Source organism: Rhinopithecus roxellana, chromosome 6 (assembly GCF_007565055.1).
Source record: "Rhinopithecus roxellana isolate Shanxi Qingling chromosome 6, ASM756505v1, whole genome shotgun sequence".
Lineage (NCBI taxonomy): Eukaryota > Metazoa > Chordata > Mammalia > Primates > Cercopithecidae > Rhinopithecus > Rhinopithecus roxellana.
The window spans coordinates 96,363,425-96,384,898 of record NC_044554.1 but is presented as its reverse complement, the minus strand read 5'-3'; the positions used below and the strand labels follow the sequence as shown (position 1 = coordinate 96,384,898).

The following is a 21,474-nucleotide window of genomic DNA, read 5'->3' as shown; positions in this document are numbered from 1 at the left end:
CTCTGTGCCTGCCTTCCTTCCGGCAGTGATGTGTCTGGAAGATTCCACGGTGTCGCCCTGTGGGGCAGTTCCTTGTCATTGCTGAGTAGGTCCTGTTGCAAATGCCTCTCTCTCTGCATGGAAGGCTCCGAGATACATAGATGGAAATCACCATAGGAAGGGCTTGCAAGGCTGCTCACACCCAGGGCTGGGGACCTCGGGGTGAAGGTGGGGGACAGTAAGGACCAGAGGGAGCAGGTGCCGGCAGGTGATGTGACTTTTCTTCTCTATAAAGAAGCAAAGGCCGGGTGCGGTGGCTCACTGCTGTAATCCCAGCGCTTTGGGAGGCCGAGGTGGGCAGATCACTTGAGGTCAGGAGTTCGAGACCAGCTAGGCAATTTGGTGAAACCCCGTCACTATAAAAATACAAAAAATTAGCTGGCCATGGTGGTGCACATCTGTAATCCCAGCTACTCGGGGGGCTGATGCGGGAGAATTGCTTGTGCCCAGAAGGCGAAGGTTGCAGTGAGCCGAGATCGTGCCACTGCATGCCAGCCTGGGGCACAGAAAGAGACTCTGTCTCGAAAAGAAAAAAACAAAAGAAGAAGAAGTGAAGCACTTGCCAAGCAAATCTTTCAGAGCAGATGGAATGGACCCTACACTTCTTGGATAATAAAAGCAGGAACAGGCCAGGTGCAGCGGCACGTGCCTGTAGTCCCAACCTACTGGGGAGGCCAAGGCAGGAGGACTGCTTGAGCCCAGGAGTTGGAAGCTGCAGTGAGTTATGATCATGCAACTGCACTCCATCCTGGGTGACAGAGACCCTGTCTTTTTTTTTTTTTTTTTTTTTTAAAAAAAAGACCAGGCACAGTGGCTCATGCCTGTTAATCCCAACACTTTGGGAGGCTGAGGTGGGCGGATCTCCTGAGCTCAGGCGTTTCAGACCAGCCTGGCCAACAGGGTGATACCCCTTCTCTACTAAAAATACAAAATTAGCCGGGCATGGTGGTGCGCACCTGTAATCCCAGCTACTCGGGAAGCTGAGGCAGGAGAATCGCTTGAATCCGGGAGGCAGAGGTTACAGTGAGCAGAGATCGCACTACTGCACTCCAGCCTGGGCAACAAGAGTGAAACTTTGCCTCAAACAAATAAATAAAAGCCCAGTATGTCTCGGCTTTCATCTGCCAGGCCTCAACCCTCACCCCCAGGAGATCAGGTCCGGACCACAAGCTGACCCTGGGCTTGGGTAACGGTGAGTTGGTGCAGCCCCTGGCCTGCTGGGAGGCACAGGCTGCAGCAGGCTGCAGCAGGCTGCCTGGGGCTGAGGCTGGCCACTCATGAACTCATGACCTTGAATGAGCTCCAAAAGTTCTGGGCCTCCCAGGCTCTAGGGGGAGTGGGAGAGAGAGGCCTCAGCCTATCTCTGGGCACGCTGCTCCCTCCTCACCTCTTTGTCCCAAATCCCCTTCCTGGCAAAGCTGACAGTCTTATTTCACTCTGGAAGAAACTGAGTCAGCTCTAAGGAACAATTCAATGAACGATTTGCTTACTTGAGGATCGGAACTCAAGTCTCACTCAAAGTCTGTGCCATTTTCATCGCAGCTGTCACTGGCCCTCATCCACACATAGCCAAGGATGAGCACCTAGCACTTGCAATGCACACTCCCATGCCCACGTTCATTCACTCATTCACTCATTCATTCACCCATTCATTCACTCATTCATTCACTCCTTCATTCACTCACTCCTTCATTCACTCATTCATTCACTCATTCATTTACTCATTCACTCATTCATTCATTCATTCATTCACTCTTTCATTTACTCATTCATTCATTCACGCATTCACTCATTCATTCATTCACTCATTCATTCATTCACTCACTCATTCCTTCACTCAGTGAATGTTGCAGTCACGATCCAAATATTTATGGTCTCTGTGTGTCAGGCACTAGATGGAGGGGCTGGGGCTACAGCCCCTGATAACCCGGTCATGCCCTAGCTTTCCTGGGACACACATTGTGGAAAGGAGAGACTAAAAAAATTAAGTCAGGCCAGGCACAGTGGCTCATGCCTATAATCCCAGCTCTTTGGGAGGCAGAGGCAAGGCCAGGTGTGGTGGCTTACACCTGCAATCCCAGCACTTTGGGAGACTGAGGTGGGAGGATCACCTGAGGTTGGGAGTTCAAGACCAGCCTGGTCAACGTGGAGAAATCCAGTCTCTACTAAAAAAAAAAAAAAAAAAAATTAGCCAGGTGTGGTGGCACATGCCTGTAATCCCAGCTACTCGAGAGGCTAAGGCAAGAGAATTGCTTGAATCTTGGAGGCAGAGGTTGCAGTGAGCCGAGATCACGCCATTGCACTCAAGCCTGGGCAACAAGAGCGAGACTCCATCTCAAAACAAAACAAAACAAAACAAAGGTAGGAGGATCATGTGAGGCCAGTAGTTTGAGACCATCCTGGGCAACATAGCAGGACCCTGTCTGTACAAAAAAATTTAAAAATATTAGCCGGGCATGGTGGAACGCACCTGAAGTCCCAGCAGCTGCACAGGCTGAGGCAGGAGGATCGCTGGAGCCCAAGAGCTGGAGGCTGCAATGAACTGATCACACCACTGTGCTTGAGCCTGGATAACAAAGCAAGACCCTGTCTCAAAGAATAATAGCAATAATAATAAAGAAAAATAACATGCAATTGGTGATGCATCAGTGATAATAAGTGCTCTGCAGAAAAAGGAGGCAGGAAGAGGCTGAGGAAGGTATGAAGTTTGCTGTGCAATGTGAAGTTATCAAGGAAGGCTTCTCGGAAGAGGTGACATTTGAGCAGAGAAATGGAGGAGAGAGTTATGGAGGGAAGACGATGAATGGGGGGAACAAGATCAAGGCGAGGAATATGGTCAAGGTGGGAACGATGGTCAAGGTGATACAGCAAATGCAAAGGCCCTGAGGCAGAAGCAGCTTGGTTCACCCCCAAAACCCGTGGGGCCCATGTAGGCGACAGGAAGGACAAGTGTAAACCCTTTTCCTTGTCCCTGCAGGTGTGTGTGAATGTGACTGTGCCCATTTACACCCTGCAAGCCTGAAGAGTCCCCAGAAACTGAAAGAAGAAGCAAAGCCTTTTTCTGTACCCTCCCTGCCCCCTGTCCTGACCGCGACAAAAGCGACTTCCTCTTTCCAGTGCATTTAAGGCGCAGCCTGGAAGTGCCAGGGAGCACTGGAGGCCACCCAGTCATGGGGGACACCTTCATCCGTCACATCGCCCTGCTGGGCTTTGAGAAGCGCTTCGTACCCAGCCAGCACTATGTGAGTAGCTGGTGGAGGGGATCCCATGGTGGGGATACGGGAGGGACACCGCGGCCACCCTTACAGTCCCAAGGCCAACCAGCTCCAGTGAGGACTAAGGGGGCAGGGTCTTAGCACCCGGTCCCTGGTCTTTGGGCCTGGATCTACCCCTCTGATCCTGGACTCCACCCGGGGAAGACAGTTCCCTTGGACCCGCCCTGGGCCCCAGCCCTTTACTGTCCCCGCCTGTGTCCCCAGCCAGGCCCTCGGACTTAGCCAGGAGTCCTCTTTCTGCTCCCCTGCCATGGCCAGGCAGCCTACCACTCTCTCAGGTCCAAGGCCCACTCCTCCAGGAAGCCTTCCCTGACTAGCCCTGCTATCAGAGAGTGGCCCTCCCAGGAGGGAGGCCTGGAAACTAAAGCTCTCTCTCTCTCTCCCCAGCTGCTTGTAGTGTCAGTTAGAGTCTTATCCTCTCCAGTAGGGTGACACCATCATAGGGGCCAAGAGTCCTCCCATCTGTCCCCCGGGAGGCTAGACAAATGCCTGCTCAGACAGGAAAGTCCACTGGGTCCCCTAATCCCATAGGAAGGCCAGGGAGAAACCACATTTAGGAAATTGAATGAAGGTTGTATGGAACATTTAGTCCGATGTGCCAAGGCCTTTCTCTTTTTTGTTGCGTTTTGTTTTTTGAGACAGAGTCTTGCTCTGTTGCCCAGGCCAGAGTGCAGTGGCATGATCTCGGCTCACTGCAACCTCCGTCTTCTGGGTTCAACTGGTTCTCCTGCCTCAGCCTCCAGAGTAGTTGGGATTACAGCTGCCCGCCACCACACCTGGCTAATATTTGTATTTTTAGTAGAGACAGGGTTTCACCATGTTGGCCAGGCTGGTCTCAAACTCCTGACCTCAAAGTGATCCACCCGCTTCGGCCTCCCAAAGTGCTGGGAGCCACCATTCCTGGGCCTGTTTTTTTGAAATGAGGTCTGGAGTGCAGTGGTGCGATCATAGCTCACTGCAGCCTCGACCTGCCAGGCCCAAGCAATCCTCCTGCCTCACCCCCTTGAGTAGCTGGGGCTACAGGCACACACCACCACTCCTGGCTAATTTTTAAAATTTTTGTAGAGATGAGGTTTCACTATGTTGTACGGGCTAATCTGTTTTTTTTTTTTTTTTTTTTTTTTTTTTTTGAGATGAAGTCTCGCTCTGTGGCCCAGGCTGGAGTGCAGTGGCCGGATCTCAGCTCACTGCAAGCTCCACCTCCCAGGTTCACGCCATTCTCCTGCCTCAGCCTCCCGAGTAGCTGGGACTATAGGCGCCTGCCACCTACGCCCGGCTAGTTTTTTGTATTTTTTAGTAGAGACGGGGTTTCACCGTGTTAGCCAGGATGGTCTCGATCTCCTGACCTTGTGATCCGCCCGTCTCGGCCTCCCAAAGTGCTGGGATTACAGGCTTGAGCCACCACGCCGGGCCTGTACAGGCTAATCTTGAACCCTTGGCTTAAGCAACTCTCTGGTCTCAGCTTCCCACAGTGCTAGGATTACAAGCGTGAGCTACCATGCCTAGTCACTTTTCTCCTTTTCTTTGTAACTTTCAGTTTTGAAATTTCAAATGTACAGAAAGGCTACTGGGCTTCAAAACAGTACCAATCACTCCAATAATCTTTCCCTCACCTTCACCCACACCTCTCTTTCTGGGTATATTTTGTGAATTATTTGAGAGTGAGCTGAAGACGTGTTTCTTTACCTCTCAATACTAGTTGTTAGGCATTTCTTAAAATCAAGGGCATTCTCTTACATAATCACAATGCACGTGTCAAAATCAGGAAATTAACATGGACAAAACACCATTATCCACCCACAGACTTTACTGAGATTCCTCCGATTATCCTACTTGTCCTCTGCAGTAAAAACTTTTTTCAGGTCTAGGATCCACTCAAGGATCCATGTCATGGCCTTTAACCTTCTTTAATCTGGGTCAGTCTTTTTATCTTTTTTCTTTTTCTTTTTTTTTTTTTTTTGGCACAGTGTCTCACTCTGTCACCAGACTGGAGTGCAGTGGTGCAATCTCGGTTCACTGCAACCTCTGCCTCCCAGGTTCAAGAGATTCTCCTGCCTCAGCCTCCTGAGTAGCTAGGAATACAGGTGCCCGCCACAACGCCCAGCTCGTATTTTCTGGTAGAGACAGGGTTTCGCCATGTTGATTCTGGATCAGTTTTATTTGTTTGTTTGTTTGTTGTTTTTATGAGATGGAGTCTTGCTCTGTCACTCGGGCTGGAGTGCAGTGGCACGATTTCCACTCATGCAACCTCTGCCTCCTGAGTTCAAGCAATTCTTGTGCCTCAGCCTCCTGAGTAGCTGGGATTACAGGCATGCGCCATCACGCCCAGCTAATTTTTGTATTTTTAGTAGAGACAAGGTTTCACCATGTTGGCCAGGCTGATCTCAAACTCCTGACCTCAGGTGATCTGCCCGCCTCAACCTTCCAAAGTTCTGGGATTACAGGCGTGAGCCACCGCACCCAACTGATTCTGGATCAGTCTTAATCAGTCTTTGTCTTTTGCAACTTTGATGTTTTGCAGAGAGCGGGCCAGTTACTTTGTACAATGTCCCTTGGTTTGGGTTTCTCTTCATTAGATTCAGTTTGCGCATCCAAGTCAGTGGATGTTAGATGCGATGTTGTCTTCTTTTTAATTTTTTTGAGAGGGAATCTCACTCTGTCACCCAGGCTGGGATGCAGTGGCACAACCTCGGCTCACTGCAGCCTGCACCTCCCGGGTTCAAGCAGTTCTCCTGTCGCAGCCTCCCAAGTAGCTGGAATTACAACCACCCACCACCACTCCCAGCTAAGTTTTGTATTTTTAGTAGAGACGGAGTTTCACCATATTGGTCAGGCTGATCTCGAACTCCTGACCTCAGGTGATCCACCTGCCTTGGCCTCCCAAAGTTCTGGGATTACAGACATGAGCCACTATGCCCAAACTGCCTGACTCTCCCCTCCCCTCCCAACCCAAGCTGGAGTGCAGTGGTGCAATCAGAGCTCACTAAAGCCTTGACCTACAAGGCTCAAGCAATTCTCCTGCCTCAGCTGGGACCACAGATGTGCGGCACCACACCCGCCAATTTTTGTATTTTTAGTAGATATGGGGATCTCGCTATGTTGCCCAGGCTAGTCTCGAACTCCTGAACTCAAGCGATCTTCCCACTTCAGTCCTAAAAAGTGCTGGGATTCCGGCCGGGCACGGTGGCTCAAGCCTGTAATCCCAGCACTTTGGGAGGCCGAGACGGGCGGATCACGAGGTCAGGAGATCGAGACCATCCCGGCTAACACGGTGAAACCCCGTCTCTACTAAAAAATACAAAAAACTAGCCGGGCGACGAGGCGGGCGCCTGTAGTCCCAGCTACTCGGGAGGCTGAGACAGGAGAATGGCGTGAACCCGGGAGGCGGAGCTTGCAGTGAGCTGAGAGCCGGCCACTGCACTCCAGTCTGGGCGGCAGAGCAAGACTCCGTCTCAAAAAAAAAAAAAAAAAAAAAAAAAGTGCTGGGATTCCAGGTGTGAGCCACCGCGCCCAGCCTAGGTCCTACTTTTTTTTTTTTTTTTTTTTTTTGAGCTGGAGTCTTGCTCTGTCGCCCAGACTGGAGTGCAGTGGCCGGCTCTCAGCTCACTGCAAGCTCCGCCTCCCGGGTTTACGCCATTCTCCTGCCTCAGCCTCCCGAGTAGCTGGGACTACAGGCGCCCGCCACCTCGCCCGGCTAGTTTTTTGTATTTTTTAGTAGCGACGGGGTTTCACCGTGTTAGCCAGGATGGTCTCCATCTCCTGACCTCGTGATCTGCCCGTCTTGGCCTCCCAAAGTGCTGGGATTACAGGCTTGAGCCACCGCGCCCGGCCGCCTAGGTCCTACTTTGATCTCCAATTTACAGATGAGTCCATTTGAGAGAAGCTGACCATCTTGCCCTGGGTCTCAAGGCTGGGGTGTGGCAGCACTGGGGTCCACGTTTGTGTCCTTTCTGCAATCCTGGACCAACCCAAAGATGTCCCTCACCCAATCCTCTGGACTTCCTCCAGGGGGTAGTGGGATCCTGGGTGCACACAGCAAAGCCTCTTTGGAAGCTGAATGGGGTCCCCACCACTCTGGCCTTCCCCCAGGTGTACATGTTTCTGGTGAAATGGCAGGACCTGTCCGAGAAGGTGGTGTACCGGCGCTTCACCGAGATCTACGAGTTCCATGTGAGTGCGGGGAGGGAGGAGGGAGAGGGACCCACCGTTCCAGCTCCACCCTTTGGGGAGGACCTTAGCCCAGGTGGTGCGGAAACTGCAGAACCCAGAATCCCCTCCCAGACCACAGTTAAAGGGGATTTATTTATTTATATATATTTTTGTGACAGCGTCTTGCTCTGTCACCCAGGCTGCAGTGCAATCATAGCTCACTGCAGCCTCAACCACTGGGGCTCAAGCGAGCCTGCGGCCTCAGCCTCCTGAATAGCTGGGACTGTAAGCGCGCATCACTGTGTGTGGCTAATTTTTTGCATTTTTTGTAAAGACGGGGATCTCACTAGGTTGCCTAAGCTGGTCTTGAACTCCAGACCTCAAGTGATCCTCCTGCCTTGGCCTCCCAAAGCTAAGGGGGCATTTTAAAAAACATTTTCCCCCTGAAACATTTAAGTAGTCTTGCTGAAAACAATGAATAAAATGAGAAACAGCAAATTCTCATTTTAAAGTAAAACAGGATCTCCCAGAACGTTCCTAGAACGGAACCATTCTTACCACTTTTGAAAAACAAAGCCAAGTTCTAGATCCCGAATAACAAATGCACCTGCTGGTAAACATTCTCCTCGTGGTTGTGGTCCCAATGGTAGTTATTTTCCTAAATTTTACATTTGTATCTTCTTAAGAATGAGTTACCAGTTTTTTTAATATTTGTTTTTCTTTTGAGATGAGGTCTTGCTCTGTCGCCCAGGCTGGGGTGCAATGGTGAGATCTCGGCTCACTGCAGCCTCAACTTCCAGGGCTGAAGCGATTCTCCCATCTCAGCCTCCCATGTTGAGATCACAGGCGTGCACCACCACACCTGGCTCCTTTTCCTGACTTGTTTTTTGCAGAGACGGGGTTTCACTATGTTGCCCAGGCTGGTCTCTAACACTTGGACTCAAGTGATCCTCCCGCCTCAGCCTCCCAAATTGCTAGGATTACAGGTTTGAGCCCCTGAACCTGGCCAACCTGAGTTTTAAGAGGATCCCTCTGGTGACTGGATTGAGGACAGACAAGGGTGGACAGGAGCCTGGTAGTGCCTAGGGCCAGGAGGGTGGTGTTGGTGGGAAGTGGTCAGATCCCAAAGAGATTTGGGGATTGGAAGCAAAAGGATTTGCTGGTGACTTGCATGTGGGAGGCAGAGAGGCCAGTGCCTCTGCTAATCAAGGAATCCAGATTGCCACCGAAATTTCTAGGCCCGAGATATTAAGGCAGTGTCTCACTTTGTCACCCAGGTTGGAGTGCAATGGTGCCATCTCTGCTCACTGTAACCTCCGCCTCCCAGGTTTAAGCGATTCTCCCACCTCAGCCTCCTGAGTAGCTAGGATTACAGGCGTGTGCCAACACTCCCAGCTAATTTTTGTATTTTTAGTAGAGATGGAGTTTCACCATGTTGGCCAGGCTGGTCTTGAACTCCTGACCTCAAGTGATCCGCTCGCGACAGCCTCCCAAAGTGCTGGGATTACAGGCGTGAGCCACCACACTCAGCCTTTTAGGTAGTTTTGAGAGGTATTTAGGTCACTTCCAATCGCGTGCTTTTCCAAGTGTTGTAAACTACAAATATTCCTTGTCTTCTTGTCTTTTTAATGTTTAGAAAACCTTAAAAGAAATGTTCCCTATTGAGGCAGGGGCGATCAATCCAGAGAACAGGATCATTCCCCACCTTCCAGGTGAGCGCGGGGCTGAGCTGCCTGCCGGGGGTTGGTGGCGGGGGCTCAGCTGCCCTCCCAGCCCCTCTCGGGCTTGACCTCATGTTCTCTGGTGCCAGCTCCCAGGTGGTTCGACGGGCAGCGGGCCGCCGAGAACCGCCAGGGCACGCTTACTGAGTACTGCAGCACACTCATGAGCCTGCCCACCAAGATCTCCCGCTGTCCCCACCTCCTCGACTTCTTCAAGGTGCGCCCCGATGACCTCAAGCTCCCCACGGACAACCAGTGAGTGGCCTTTTCACCCTGCCAGGCAGGAGAGGGAAGGGGGTGGGACTTTCTGTGTTTTGTAGATGAGGAAACCGAGGCTCAGAGAGGGAAAGCCGCCTTCTCAGAGCCACACAGCCAGAAAGAGGAGGCAGATTCCACCTCCGGCCCCTGTGACCCCACCAAGCCTCCACCTTCATCCTTCACACCTCAGGGCACTGGGGGAAACACTCGGGGCTGGAGGCCCAAAGTCCTGGGTCCTCATCCTGACCCTGCGGCAACCTGGCCATGGGACCCGGAGCCGGCCACCACTGCTCTCTGAATGCAGGTTCTCCATTTCTATAACGGGCAGTGAGGATCAGATGAAGCACTGGGTGTCTTGCGGAGCTCCCCAGAAGGATGTGGGGTTGATGCCTCTGCTAAGTACTGAGCAGGTCTAGGGTCTCCTGTACCCAGGACCCTGTGTGGAAGGCACCTGAGAGGCCGAGGGAGCTCCAGGCAGGCTGGGGAAGTCCCCTTCTCCACCCCTCTCTGGTCACTGAAGCTCAAAGTGGGGGGCATGAGGACAGGACGTTACCCCCTCGCCAAGGCACCCAGGCTGCCAAGACAGAGACAGGCAGCATTGCTCCGCCCAGCACTTATCGACCCTTGAAGGTGTCCCCTGGTCCAAGGAAGGGCAGCTCTCATCAGCCTAGGAGGTGGGGGAAGGATGGACTCCACAGTGGGGTCTGCTCCTCATTGCCTGCTCTCTCAGGGCTCCAGAAGGAGGAAGAGGCTGGGCACAGTGGTTCACGCCTATAATCCCAGCACTTTGGAAGGTCGAGGTGGGCGGATCACCTGAGGTCAGGAGTTCGAGACCATCCTGGCCAACATGGTGAAACCCCATCTCTACCAAAAATATAAAAATTTAGTCAGGCATAGTGGTGTGCTCCTGTAAACCCAGCTACTTGGGAGGCTGAGGCAGGAGAATCGCTTGAACCCTGGAGGCAGAGGTTGCAGTGGGCTGAGATCGTGCCACTCAGCCTAGGTGACAGAGCGAGACTCCGTCTCAAAAAAAAAAAAAAAAAAAAAAAAGAAGAAGAGCATTTCCCAGGCTTAGGGCATCCTTAGAGTCTGCAGGAGGCTATGCAGTGTCCCCCTCATGTCCCTCCCTTGGGCTGCCCGAGCAGATCCCCCCGCCCCTGTCACTTCCCGAAGCCCTTCCTCAGCCAGTCCGGTTGCTCTCTTCTCTCCACAGTGCCCCTTCCCTTCCCCAGGTCCCTTTTCTCTTGGGGAGCTCTTCTGTAGCTCTACCCAGCGCCTCTCCTTCCTCCGTGGGAAGCCGAGGGTCTCACCCAGACTGTTCTCTCCTCAGGACAAAAAAGCCAGAGACATACTTGCTGCCCAAAGATGGCAAGAGTACCGCGGCAGGTGAGAGGACAGTGGGGCAGCCAGGGGCAGGGTCACCCCGAGGAGATCTAGAGTTGGGGGGTGTTCAGGGAAAAAAGCGGGGGCTGGGAGCAGATCGGGAGGGCTCACAGCTACCCTGCTAAAGAATTGGGTCTTTGGGTTGGGTACAGTTAGTCATGCCTGTAATCTCAGCACTTTGGGAGGCCGAGGTGGGCGGATCACTTGAGGTCAGGGGTTCGAGACCAGCCTGGCCAACATGGAGAAATCCCGTCTCTACTAAAAATCCAAATTAGCCAGGTGTGGTGGTGGGTGCCTGTAGTCCCAGCCACTTGGAAGGCTGAGGCAGGAGAATCGCTTGAACCTGGGAGACAGAGTTTGCAGTGAGCCCAGATCATGCCATTGCACTCCAGCCTGGGTGACAGAGCCAGACTCTATCTCAGAAAAAGAAGAAGAAGAAGAAGAAGAAGAATTGGGTGTTTGGAAGGTCCTTGGAGACTGAAAGGAGCCCTTTGCAGGTGGCAGTGCAGAGACCAGCACAGACCCTGGCTCCCGGCAGCCGGGGCAGTGTTTGTGGCTGAATGAATGAACAGGTTTTGGAGGCCAACATGGCCTTCAGAGGTGATGCAGGGCTGTGGCAGTTTCTAATATTATTGCACAGTCTCTGCTAATAACAACAATAATAATAATAATAACTAACATTAGTGGAGCACTTACTCTGTGCCAGCCACTATTTTGTTTTTGTTGTTTTCAGTGGCAGGGTCTCGCTCTATTGCCCAGGCTGGAGTGAAGTGGTGTGATCGTAGCTCACTACAGCCTCGACCTCCTGGGCTGAAGCGATCCTCCCACCTCAGCCTCCCAAGTAGCTGGGATTACAGGTGTGCGCCACCATGCCCAGCTAATTTTTTTTTTTTTGAGACCGAGTCTGGCTGTTGCCCAGGCTGGAGTGCGGTGGCCGGGTCTCAGCTCACTGCAAGCTCTGCCTCCCGGGTTTACGCCATTCTCCTGCCTCAGCCTCCCGAGTAGCTGGGACTACAGGCGCCCGCCACCTCGCCCGGCTAGCTTTTTTTTAATATTTTTTAGTAGAGACGGGGTTTCACCATGTTAGCCAGGATGGTCTCGAACTCCTGACCTCGTGATCCGCCCATCTCGGCCTCCCAAAGTGCTGGGATTACAGGCTTGAGCCACCGCGCCTGGCCGCCCAGCTAATTTTTAAGTTTTTGGTAGAGATGGGGTCTCACTACATTGCCCAGGCTGGTCTTAAGCTCTTGGCCTCAAGCAACCCTCCTGCCTCGGCCTCCCAAAGTGCTGGGATTGCAGACATGAGCCACTGTGCCCGGCTTTTTCTTCTTCTTGTAAGGACACCAGGCCTGTTGGGTTAGGGCCCACTCTAATGACCTCATTTTAACTTAATTACCTCTTGCAAGACCCTATCTCCAAATACACCCACACTCTAAGGCATAGTGGCCCTAACTGGGGGGTTAGGACTTCAACATACGAAGTTTGAGAAGACTGATCTCAGCCAATAACAAACAGCATCAGCACCTCCTCGGCTGGATGAAGGGGCTGGTCAGAAACGCACTCAGGGGCCTACTGAACAGGATAGGCATTTTAGCAAAATCCCAGGCATTCGAGTGCACCTTAAAGTTAGGAAAAGGCCAGGCGCTGTGGCTTATGCCTGTAATCTCGGCACTTCGGGAGGCCGAGTTGGGTGGATCACCTGAGGTCAGGAGTTCAAGACCAGCCTGACCGACATGGTGAAACCCCATCTCTACTAAATACACAAAAATTAGCTGGGCGTGGTGGCGGGTGCTTGTAGTCCCAGCTACTTGGGAGGCTGAGGCAGAATTGCCAAGGTGAATGAGCCAAAACTGTACCACTGTACTCCAGCCTGGGCGGCAGAGCGAAACTCCAGCTGAAAAAAAAAAAAAAAAAAAAAAAAAAAAGTTGGGAAAAGGCCAGGTGCAGTGGCTCCATGCCTGTAACCCCAACACTTTAAGAGGCTGAGGTGGGAGAATCCTTTGAGCCCAGGAGTTTAAGACCAGCCTGGGCATTGTCCCAAGACCTTGTCTTTACAAAAAATTAGCCAGGTGTAGTGGCATATGCCTGCAGTCCCAGCTATTCGGGAGGCTGAGGCAGGGAGATTGCTTGAGCCTAGGAGTCCAGGGCTGCAGTGAGCTGTGATCACGTCACTGTACTCTAACCTGGGCAACAGAGCAAGACTCTGTCTCCAAAAAAGAAAATAAAGTTGAGAAAGGCTCGCTAACTTCATCAGATGAGAACAAAGACATGCTTGAATTGGGAGGCCAAAGCCTGGAGAACGCTATGCGCCCAGGAAATGCAGGGCAGCAGAGACTCAGGATGCCAGCACCTGTTCTGGAGACCCAGATGGGCCCCGCAGTGCCCACTCACCCTGCCCTCCCTCTGCCCCAGACATCACCGGTCCCATCATCCTGCAGACGTACCGCGCCATTGCCGACTACGAGAAGACCTCGGGCACTGAGATGGCTCTGGCCATGGGGGACGTGGTGGAGGTCGTGGAGAAGAGCGAGAGCGGTCAGACCTCCCGCCCTACGGGGCTCCTTCCCCTGGTGCTCAGGAACCCACAGCCACAAGCCCCCTGCCAAGGCTCAGGCAGCCTGGCCCCTGGGGGGACTCTGGCTCCTTTAGGGGCCCTGAATGTCCTCCCCACACTGCGAGTCGCCCTCTCTCTGAGTGTGCACCCTGCAATGGCTGTGGGCATCTGTGCATGGCAGGTCGGGGTGGTGCATGTCTGAGTGTTCTGTCTGGGTGGGTATGGGACTGTCTGCTCATTATGAAGTGGGCTCAGAGCTATGATTCTGTGAGCATATGTGCATGCATGCATGTGACCTCGTTGTCCAGTGAGGTGAAGGTGATATTTCCAAATCTGAGCATTGGACATCGGTGTATCTGTGTCCCTGTGTCCTTACCGTCCCTGATGGCTGCAGGGAGCCTCCGGGTCCCACCCCTCAGTCACATTCCCGCATCTCTGGCACAGGTTGGTGGTTCTGTCAGATGAAAGCAAAGCGAGGCTGGATCCCAGCGTCTTTCCTCGAGCCCCTGGACAGTCCTGACGAGACGGAAGACCCTGAGCCCAACTATGCAGGTGCCCCCTGCCCTCCCAGGCCATAGGGGTGTGGGAGAAAGGGGCAGGCGGGACCCAGGGATGTTGAGTGACTGCTTTGGAGTCTGGGCTGGTTGCTGGCTTGGCAGAAATGTCAGGGCTGAGACCTCATCTTCTCTGGCTTGGGGGGCCCTGGCAGGTTTCGATGTCCTTGGTCCGGACAGGGAACCAGGAGGAGGAGCAAACGATGGGGGAGGGTGGGAGGTCAGTTATGTCTATGGGCATGTGGTCAGGTACAGTGGGAAACTGAAGGACGAGCAGACCTTAGGCTCAGGAAGGAGGGCTGCCTGGAGGTGGGGGCGTCATCACTGACCAGAAAGGGAAAACTGGCAGTGCTGGGGCTGAACGCGGCCTGCATTGAGCTTGAAAAAATACTATAATAGAATTGGTTACCATTTTATTTTATTTATTTATTATTTATTTATTTATCTTTGTTGTTGTTGAGACAGCATCTCACTCCCTTGCTCAGGCTGGAGTGCAGTGGTGTGATCTTGGTTCACTGCAATCTCTGATGTCCTGGTTCAAGTGATTCTCCAGCCTCAGCCTCCCGAGTAGCTGGGATTACAGGCATGTGCCACCACACCCACCTAATTTTTGTATTTTTAGTAGAGACGGGTTTCACCATGTTGACCAGGCTGGTCTCGAACTTCTGACCTCAGGTGATCCACCTGCCTCAGTCTCCCAAAGGGCTGGGATTACAGGTGTGAGCCACTGCCCCTGGCCTGGTTACCCACATTTTAAAATGACGTGATTTCACCCTTTTATGTGGATTTACAGTTTTTTTTGTTTGTTTGTTTGTTTGTTTGTTTGTTTTTTACAAAGTCTGGCTCTGTCAACCCAGGCTGGAGTGTAGTAATGTAATCTCGGCTCACTACAACCTTCGCCTCCTGGGTTCAAGCAATTCTTCCGCCTCAGCCTCCTGAGTAGCTGGGATTACAGGTGTGCACCACCACACCAGGCTAATTTTTGTATTTTTAGTAGAGATGGAGTTTCACCATGTTGGACAGGCTGGTCTCGAACTCCTGACCTCAGGTGATCCACCCACCTCGGCCTCCCAAAGTGCAGGGATTACAGGCAGGAACCACCTCGTCCGGCCTGTGGCTATTGTTTAAACACTGGGAAGGCCTGCAGCCCCCAGGCCGACAGCCACAGCCAAGTAGTTCCCAGTGCCACGTGGACAGGTGCTCCACCCACCTACTCATGGCTGGTCTCTTGTCATATTTAGGTGTCTGGACAGACCTTCATCGTTGTGGAATCTGGTCCCCGGAGTGGGTGGCAATGAATGGGAGTGGACAAGCTCACCTGGGTATAGGGGGCAGAGGGCAGAAGTCCAGAGTGTGCCCCCAGAGAGGGTGCCAGCAGGAGCTTGCCGAGGGAAACCGGGATGGAGTAGGAGGATGGAGGGAGGAGACCCAGAAGAGGGGGAACTGTGGGCCCTGGGTGGGTCTGGAGTGCCTGGAGGAAGCCCAGGTGCAGAGAGAAGAAGACGGGATGGGTGGCGAGCCCCAGGCTGGCCAGATCTCACACCGTGCTCTGTGCCCCCGCCGTGGACCAGGCGAGCCGTACGTTGCCATCAAGGCCTACGCTGCTGTGGAGGAGGACGAGGTGTCCCTGCTCGTGGGCGAAGCTGTTGAGGTCATTCACAAGCTCCTGGACGGCTGGTGGGTCATCAGGTAGGAGGGCTCCACTCCATCCAGGGCACCCACCCGAGTCAGCCCCAGCCACGGTGGGAGTGTTTGGGTATCTGGGATGACTTGTCCCTGGGACTCTGGGTAAGCCACTGCCCCTCTCTGGGCTCAGTTTCCATCTCAGTAGCAGGGAGGGTTGAGCCCACCCTGGCCTGTCTTGTGGGGATCTAATGTCCTTGTCCAAGTGCATGCATCTTTGTGATTTAGGATCTTTCCCTAACCACTTACTATTATTCCTTCTCTGGCAACATGGTGAACTGTTGTATAAATAATTACATTCCTGGCTGGGCGCAGTGACTCAGGCCTGTAATCCCAGCACTTTGGAAGCCTGAGGCAGGACGATCACGTGAGGTCAGGAGTTTGAGACCACCCTGGACAACATGGCAAAACCTTGTCTCTACTAAAAATAGAAAAATTAGCTGGGTGTGGTGGTGGGAGCCTGTTATCCCAGCTACTCAGGAGGCTGAGGCAGGAGAATTGCTTGAACCCAGGAGGCGGAGGTTGCAGTGAGCCGAGATCGCGCCATTGCACTCCAGCCTGGGCGACAAAGAGCGAAACTCCATCTCAAAAAAAAAAAAAAAAAAAAAAAGGCCGGGCGCGGTGGCTCAAGCCTGTAATCCCAGCACTTTGGGAGGCCGAGACGGGCGGATCACGAGGTCAGGAGATCGAGACCATCCTGGCTAACACAGTGAAACCCCGTCTCTACTAAAAATACAAAAACTAGCCGGGCGAGGTGGCGGGCGCCTGTAGTCCCAGCTACTCGGGAGGCTGAGGCAGGAGAATGGCGTAAACCCGGGAGGCGGAGCTTGCAGTGAGCTGAGATCCGGCCACTGCACTCCAGTCCGGGCGACAGAGCGAGACTCCGCCTCAAAAAAAAAAAAAAAAAAAAAAAAAAAAAAAAACAAAAAAAAAAAAAAAAAAAAAAGATTACATCCTTTTATCAGTCCTTTTTCTTTTAAAGCTTTCTTGTGGTTCAGTGCGGTGTCTCATGCCTGTAATCCCAACACTTTGGGAAGCTGAAGTGGGAGGATCGCTCAAGGCTACAAGTTCAAGACCAACCTGGGCAATGTAGGGAGACCCCTGTCTCCAAAAAAAAAATGTAAAAATTAGCTGTACGTAGTAGCGCATGTCTGTAGCCCCAGCTACTCAAGAGGCTGAGGTGACAGGATTGCTTGACCCCAGGAGTTGGAGGCTGCAGTGAGCTATGACTGCACCACTGCACTTCAGCCTGGGTGATGGAACAAGACTCTGTCTCTTAAAAAAAAAAAGAAAAAAAAAAAAGCTTCCATTGCAATTCCCATCTGTGTATCCTCCAAATGAATGCAGAAATACTAATTTTTTTTTTCTTTCTGGTTCTGGGGATCACAGAATTCTAGTGGCTGGTGGAGCCATTTCCCTGGAGCTGCAGGGCCTCCCAGGTCCTTTCCTGTGTCTTCATTTTTTACAAATTTATTTATTTTTTGAGACAGGGTCTTGCTCTGACTTCCAGGCTGGAGCACAGTCATAACTCATTCAAGTGATCCTCCCGCCTCAGCCTCCCAAGTAGCTGGGACTACAGGTGAGCACCACCACATCCGGCTAATGTTTTTTAATTTTTTTGTAGGGATGGGGTCTCACTATGCTGCCAAGACTAGTCTTAAACTCCTGGCCTCAAGAGATCCTCCTGCCTTGGCCTCCCAAAGCACTGAGATTACAGGAATGAGCCTCCATGCTGGGCCTTTGCTGGCGTCTTGAGAGCCCCAGGTCACAGGACCAGCCTGGCGCCCTGCTGCAAGCTTATCTTAAAGCTAGGACCACAACATGCATACCTGCAGCCGGGCCGTGGGCCAGAGGGCTTTGAGGCAGCATTTCTCAGCCTTTTAGACACACACTCCGTTAACTCCCATCCTGTGTTCTTGATAATCTTCTTGTGATCCTCCCATCAGCCAAGAATTAGGGTTTTATGTGAACCTTGTATTATGCAAAGTTTTGTTTTTTTTTTACTCCTAAATATAATATTGAGAATAGAAGGAAAGTCTTTTCAACAAATGGTGCTGGAACAGGTGGATTTCCATACTGAAAAAAAAAAAAAAAAGCAAAAAACAAACCCAGACCCCTACCTCACACTGTGCACAGATGTTTACTTCAGATGGATCACAGGTTTATCCCAGAGTAAAACCTGAAACTAAAAAGCATTTGGGGCTGGACGGGGAGCTCACACCTGTAATCCCAGCACTTTGGGAGACTGAGGCGGGTGGATCACTTGAGGTCAGGAGTTCGAGACCAGCCATGACCAACATGGTGAAATCCTGTCTCTACTAAAAAAATACAAAAGTAACCAAGCGTGGTGGCACATGCCTGTAATCCTAGCTACTTGGGAAGCTGAAGCAGGAGAATTGCTTGAACTTGGGAAGCAGAGGTTGCAATGAGCCGACATCACACCATTGCACTCCAGCCTAGGCAACAAGAGCAAAACTCTGTCTTGGGGTTGGGCGGGGGGAAAGTATTTGGAAGAAAGCACAGAATTTGGTAGCTTGGAGGTGGGCAAAGTTTCGTAGGAGACAGAAGGCAGTTAACATAAAAGAAAAATTGGCAAATATAATCTGCCAGTGTCTTCTTTTTTCTTTAATTGTTTTGGGAGGTAGCAATAGAGGTCTTGCTATGTTGCCCAGGCTGGTCTCGAACTCCTGGCCTCAAGCAATCCTCCCACCTAGATCCCTCAAAGTACTGGGATTACAGGCGTGAGCGACCGTGCCCTGCCCATTATTGCCAATGTCTTATAGCAAATACCTGTTCCCTGCGGTGACCTGGATCTGCTAACCTCCGCCCCTGCATAGACTGTGGAAGGATTGCTGGAAGGGTCTCAGTTGCACAGACCAGGAAACTGAGGCCCACAGAGGCAGGTGTCCGGTTGTTTGCAACCTCTCAGCCTGACCTAACCCCAATTGTTCAGAGAGAGCCCTGAAACCCCCTCCTCTGAGCGTCCCCCAGGTGACTGCCCCAGCCTCAAGGGCTGCTTCTGTTGCAGGAAAGATGACGTCACGGGCTACTTCCCCTCCATGTACCTGCAAAAGTCGGGGCAAGACGTGTCCCAGGCCCAACGCCAGATCAAGCGCGGGGCGCCGCCCCGCAGGTGAGCGGAGTTCCCCGGGGCTGGGCGGGGTCGAGGGGGGGGCACCACGGTTTCGCTCTGTCTAGGCAGCTTGGCAGTGCCGGGGCGGGGGCTCTCAGCGGCAGGAGAGGCAGAACCCTCACCGGGGAAAGGGGCTGGATGCGCCTGGCCGCGGTATGGGGCTCATCGAGTCCCTGGGGGCAGGGGAGCGCTCGGGCTTTGACTACGCCCTGTCCCGCTGGGCCAGGTCGTCCATCCGCAACGCGCACAGCATCCACCAGCGGTCGCGGAAGCGCCTCAGCCAGGACGCCTATCGCCGCAACAGCGTCCGTTTTCTGCAGCAGCGGCGCCGCCAGGCGCGGCCGGCACCGCAGAGCCCCGGGAGCCCTCTCGGTGAGTGCAGCAGAAGGAGGCAGGCCGCGTAACCCTAGGGGCGGAGTCAGCGGGAGAGCGGCGGGGCGGGGCCAGAGGGCGGAATCAGAGGGAGAGGCGGGGACTGAAGGCGGGCCCAGAGGAGGAGCGGGAGCTAGGGGGCGGAGCGATCCCTAAGAGGCGGAGTCAGAGGGAGAGGCACGACCACGAGGCGAGGCCAGAGGGCGGAGCAGGAGTTAGAGAACGCGGCGGGGCGGGGCCAGAGATCACTGTGGGCGGGGCCATCGTTCGGGGCGCTGCTTCTGACTCGGCCCTGCTCTGCCCGCAGAGGAGGAGCCGCAGACCCAGCGCTCTAAACCACAGCCGGCGGTGCCCCCGCGGCCCAGCGCTGACCTCATCCTGAACCGCTGCAGCGAGAGCACCAAGCGGAAGCTGGCGTCTGCCGTCTGAGGCTAGAGCGCAGTCCCCAGCTAGCGTCTCGGCCCCTCCCGCCCCGTCCCTGTATATACGTGTTCTATAGAACCTGTTGTCTGGACGCCGAGGCCAGCCCCGGCCCCTGTCCAGCGCGGCTCCCGCCACCCTCAATAAAAGTTGCTTGGAGTGGACCGAGGCTCTGCAGGGATGCCGGGAGGGCCGGGCTCCGCCCCAGGGGTATTTCTAAGTTAAGGACAGGAGGTTGTGAGTTCTGCTAGGGGGAAGTTGCAAGAGTCGAGGTCTGGTTGCATATTGCCCTGGCCTTGGTCAAGAACAGGTTTGCACAAGGCCAAGTGCAAGAGGAACTCCCGGTTTCCTGCTGACCGTTTGGTCAGAAACCACCTGCTTGGACTCTGGCAGAAGAGTCCTGAAGATGGGTGGGCACAGTGCAGCGGGACAGCCCTGTCTCATGACAGGAGACAGGCTGCCATCCAGGGTACATGGGTGACCCTATAGCTGGGATAAAAAAAAATGTTATAACTTAGATCCTGGTGCGGTGGCTCACGCCTGTAATCCCAGCACTTTGGGAGGCCGAGGTGGGAGGATCGCTTGAGCTCAGGAGTTGGAGACCATCCTGGCCAACATGGTGAAACCCCATTTCTACCAAAAATACAAAAATTAGCTGGGCGTGGTGGCACGCGCCCATAAGCCTAGCTACTGGGGAGGCTGAGGCATGAGCATCGCTTGAACCCAGGAGGCAGAGGTTGCAGTGAGCGGAGATGGCGCCACTGCACTCCAGCCTGGACTACAGAGCGAGATTCTATTCCAAAAAAAAAAAAAAAAAGTAACAGGTCCAGGGTGTCCTCTGTTGTTCACTGAGACTGTGCCCTGGTAGTGAGGTTGTACCAGAAAGCAAATATTCACTATGAACACATCCTCACCGCTCACCCTAGCATTGCTGCCAGCCCTGTGGCCTGAGAGCCTTTGCTCTGAGGGCAGGTCTTTCTGCAAAATGCAGACACGAAGGTACAAAGTGAAGCTGCCAGTCTTGCAAAAGAAGTAACTTGTCACGAAGGCCACGAGTGGCAGGGAGAGCTGTCCCACATATGCGGAAGTGGGTATGTGAGGATGGGGGAGCCAGGTCCCTTAGAGACAAGAGAAAATCATAAGGGGAACAGATATTTGTCAAGAGAATAGGCTGACCATCAAAGGACTGACAGAAGCTTTCAGAAAACCACTGGATGGCTGGGAATAGTGGCTCAGGCCTGTAATCCCAGCATTTTGGGAGGCCAACGTGGGTGAATCACTTGAGGTCAGGAGTTCCAGACCAGCCTGGCCAACATGGTGAAACCCCATCTTTACAGAAAACATAAAAATTAGCCAGGCGTGGTGGCGCAAGCCTAGAATCCCAGCTACTCGGGAGGCTGAGGCAGGAGAATCACTTGAACCCGGGAGTCAGAGGCTGCAGTGAGTCGAGATTGCTCCACTGCACTCCAGCCTGGGTGACAGTGCAAGACTCCTTCTCAAAAAAAGAAAAAAAAAACTTCGGGAGGCCGAGGCGGGCGGATCACGAGGTCAGGAGATCAAGACCATCCTAGCTAACACGGTGAAACCCCGTCTGTACTAAAAACACAAAAAATTAGCCGAGCGTGGTGGCGGGCGCCTGTAGTCTCAGCGGAAGGCTGAGGCAGGAGAATGGCGTGAACCCGGGAGGCGGAGCTTGCAGTGAGCCAAGATTGCGCCACTGCACTCCAGCCTAAGCAGCAAAGCGAGACTCTGTCTCAAAAAAAAAAAAAAAAAAAAAAAAAGAAAGAAAGAAAAAGAAAAGAAAAAAAGAAAACCACTGCAGCTCTAAACTAGTTCTGCATTTTTGTAGACCCTGGTTTGCTGGAAAAGCCCAGCACCAAAAGCTATCACACAAAGCTGTGGGAAATTGAATCACCAACCCTCACCCCTTCTG

General features: G+C 53.0%; 1 protein-coding gene across 3 annotated transcripts; it reads left to right on the top strand.

Annotated features, from left to right (window-relative positions):
• The first annotated feature begins 3,113 nt into the window (after positions 1 to 3,113).
• Positions 3,114 to 19,761, top strand: NCF1 (neutrophil cytosolic factor 1). 3 transcript variants are annotated; one of them, XR_004058067.1, is made up of 12 exons: positions 3,137 to 3,281; positions 7,404 to 7,484; positions 9,100 to 9,175; positions 9,274 to 9,439; positions 10,773 to 10,828; positions 13,238 to 13,360; positions 13,824 to 13,931; positions 15,175 to 15,622; positions 18,400 to 18,515; positions 18,645 to 18,749; positions 18,976 to 19,121; positions 19,429 to 19,705. XR_004058067.1 is itself a non-coding variant. In XM_010387490.2 (11 exons), exons 1-11 carry the CDS (start codon positions 3,210 to 3,212, stop codon positions 19,548 to 19,550), a joined length of 1,173 nt encoding a protein of 390 aa, XP_010385792.1. In that variant the 5' UTR covers positions 3,114 to 3,209; the 3' UTR covers positions 19,551 to 19,761. The 3 variants fall into 3 exon arrangements, 2 of the variants coding, with proteins under 2 accessions (XP_010385792.1, XP_030788925.1); XM_010387490.2 differs by lacking the exon at positions 18,400 to 18,515 and having other exon boundaries at positions 3,114 to 3,281; positions 15,505 to 15,622; positions 19,429 to 19,761; XM_030933065.1 differs by lacking the exon at positions 18,400 to 18,515 and having other exon boundaries at positions 3,138 to 3,281; positions 19,429 to 19,761.
• Positions 19,762 to 21,474: the final 1,713 nt, after the last annotated feature.

What these genes read in the sequence shown, in the direction of transcription:
- NCF1 (XM_030933065.1), top strand. Translation starts at nt 3,210, where the DNA reads ATGGGGGACACCTTCATCCGTCACATCGCCCTGCTGGGCTTTGAGAAG. An exon ending in CCGAGATCTACGAGTTCCAT is followed by an intron (nt 7,485 to 9,099) that starts GTGAGTGCGGGG and finishes TTTAATGTTTAG; the next exon opens with AAAACCTTAAAAGAAATGTT. An exon ending in GAGCCCCGGGAGCCCTCTCG is followed by an intron (nt 19,122 to 19,428) that starts GTGAGTGCAGCA and finishes CTCTGCCCGCAG; the next exon opens with AGGAGGAGCCGCAGACCCAG.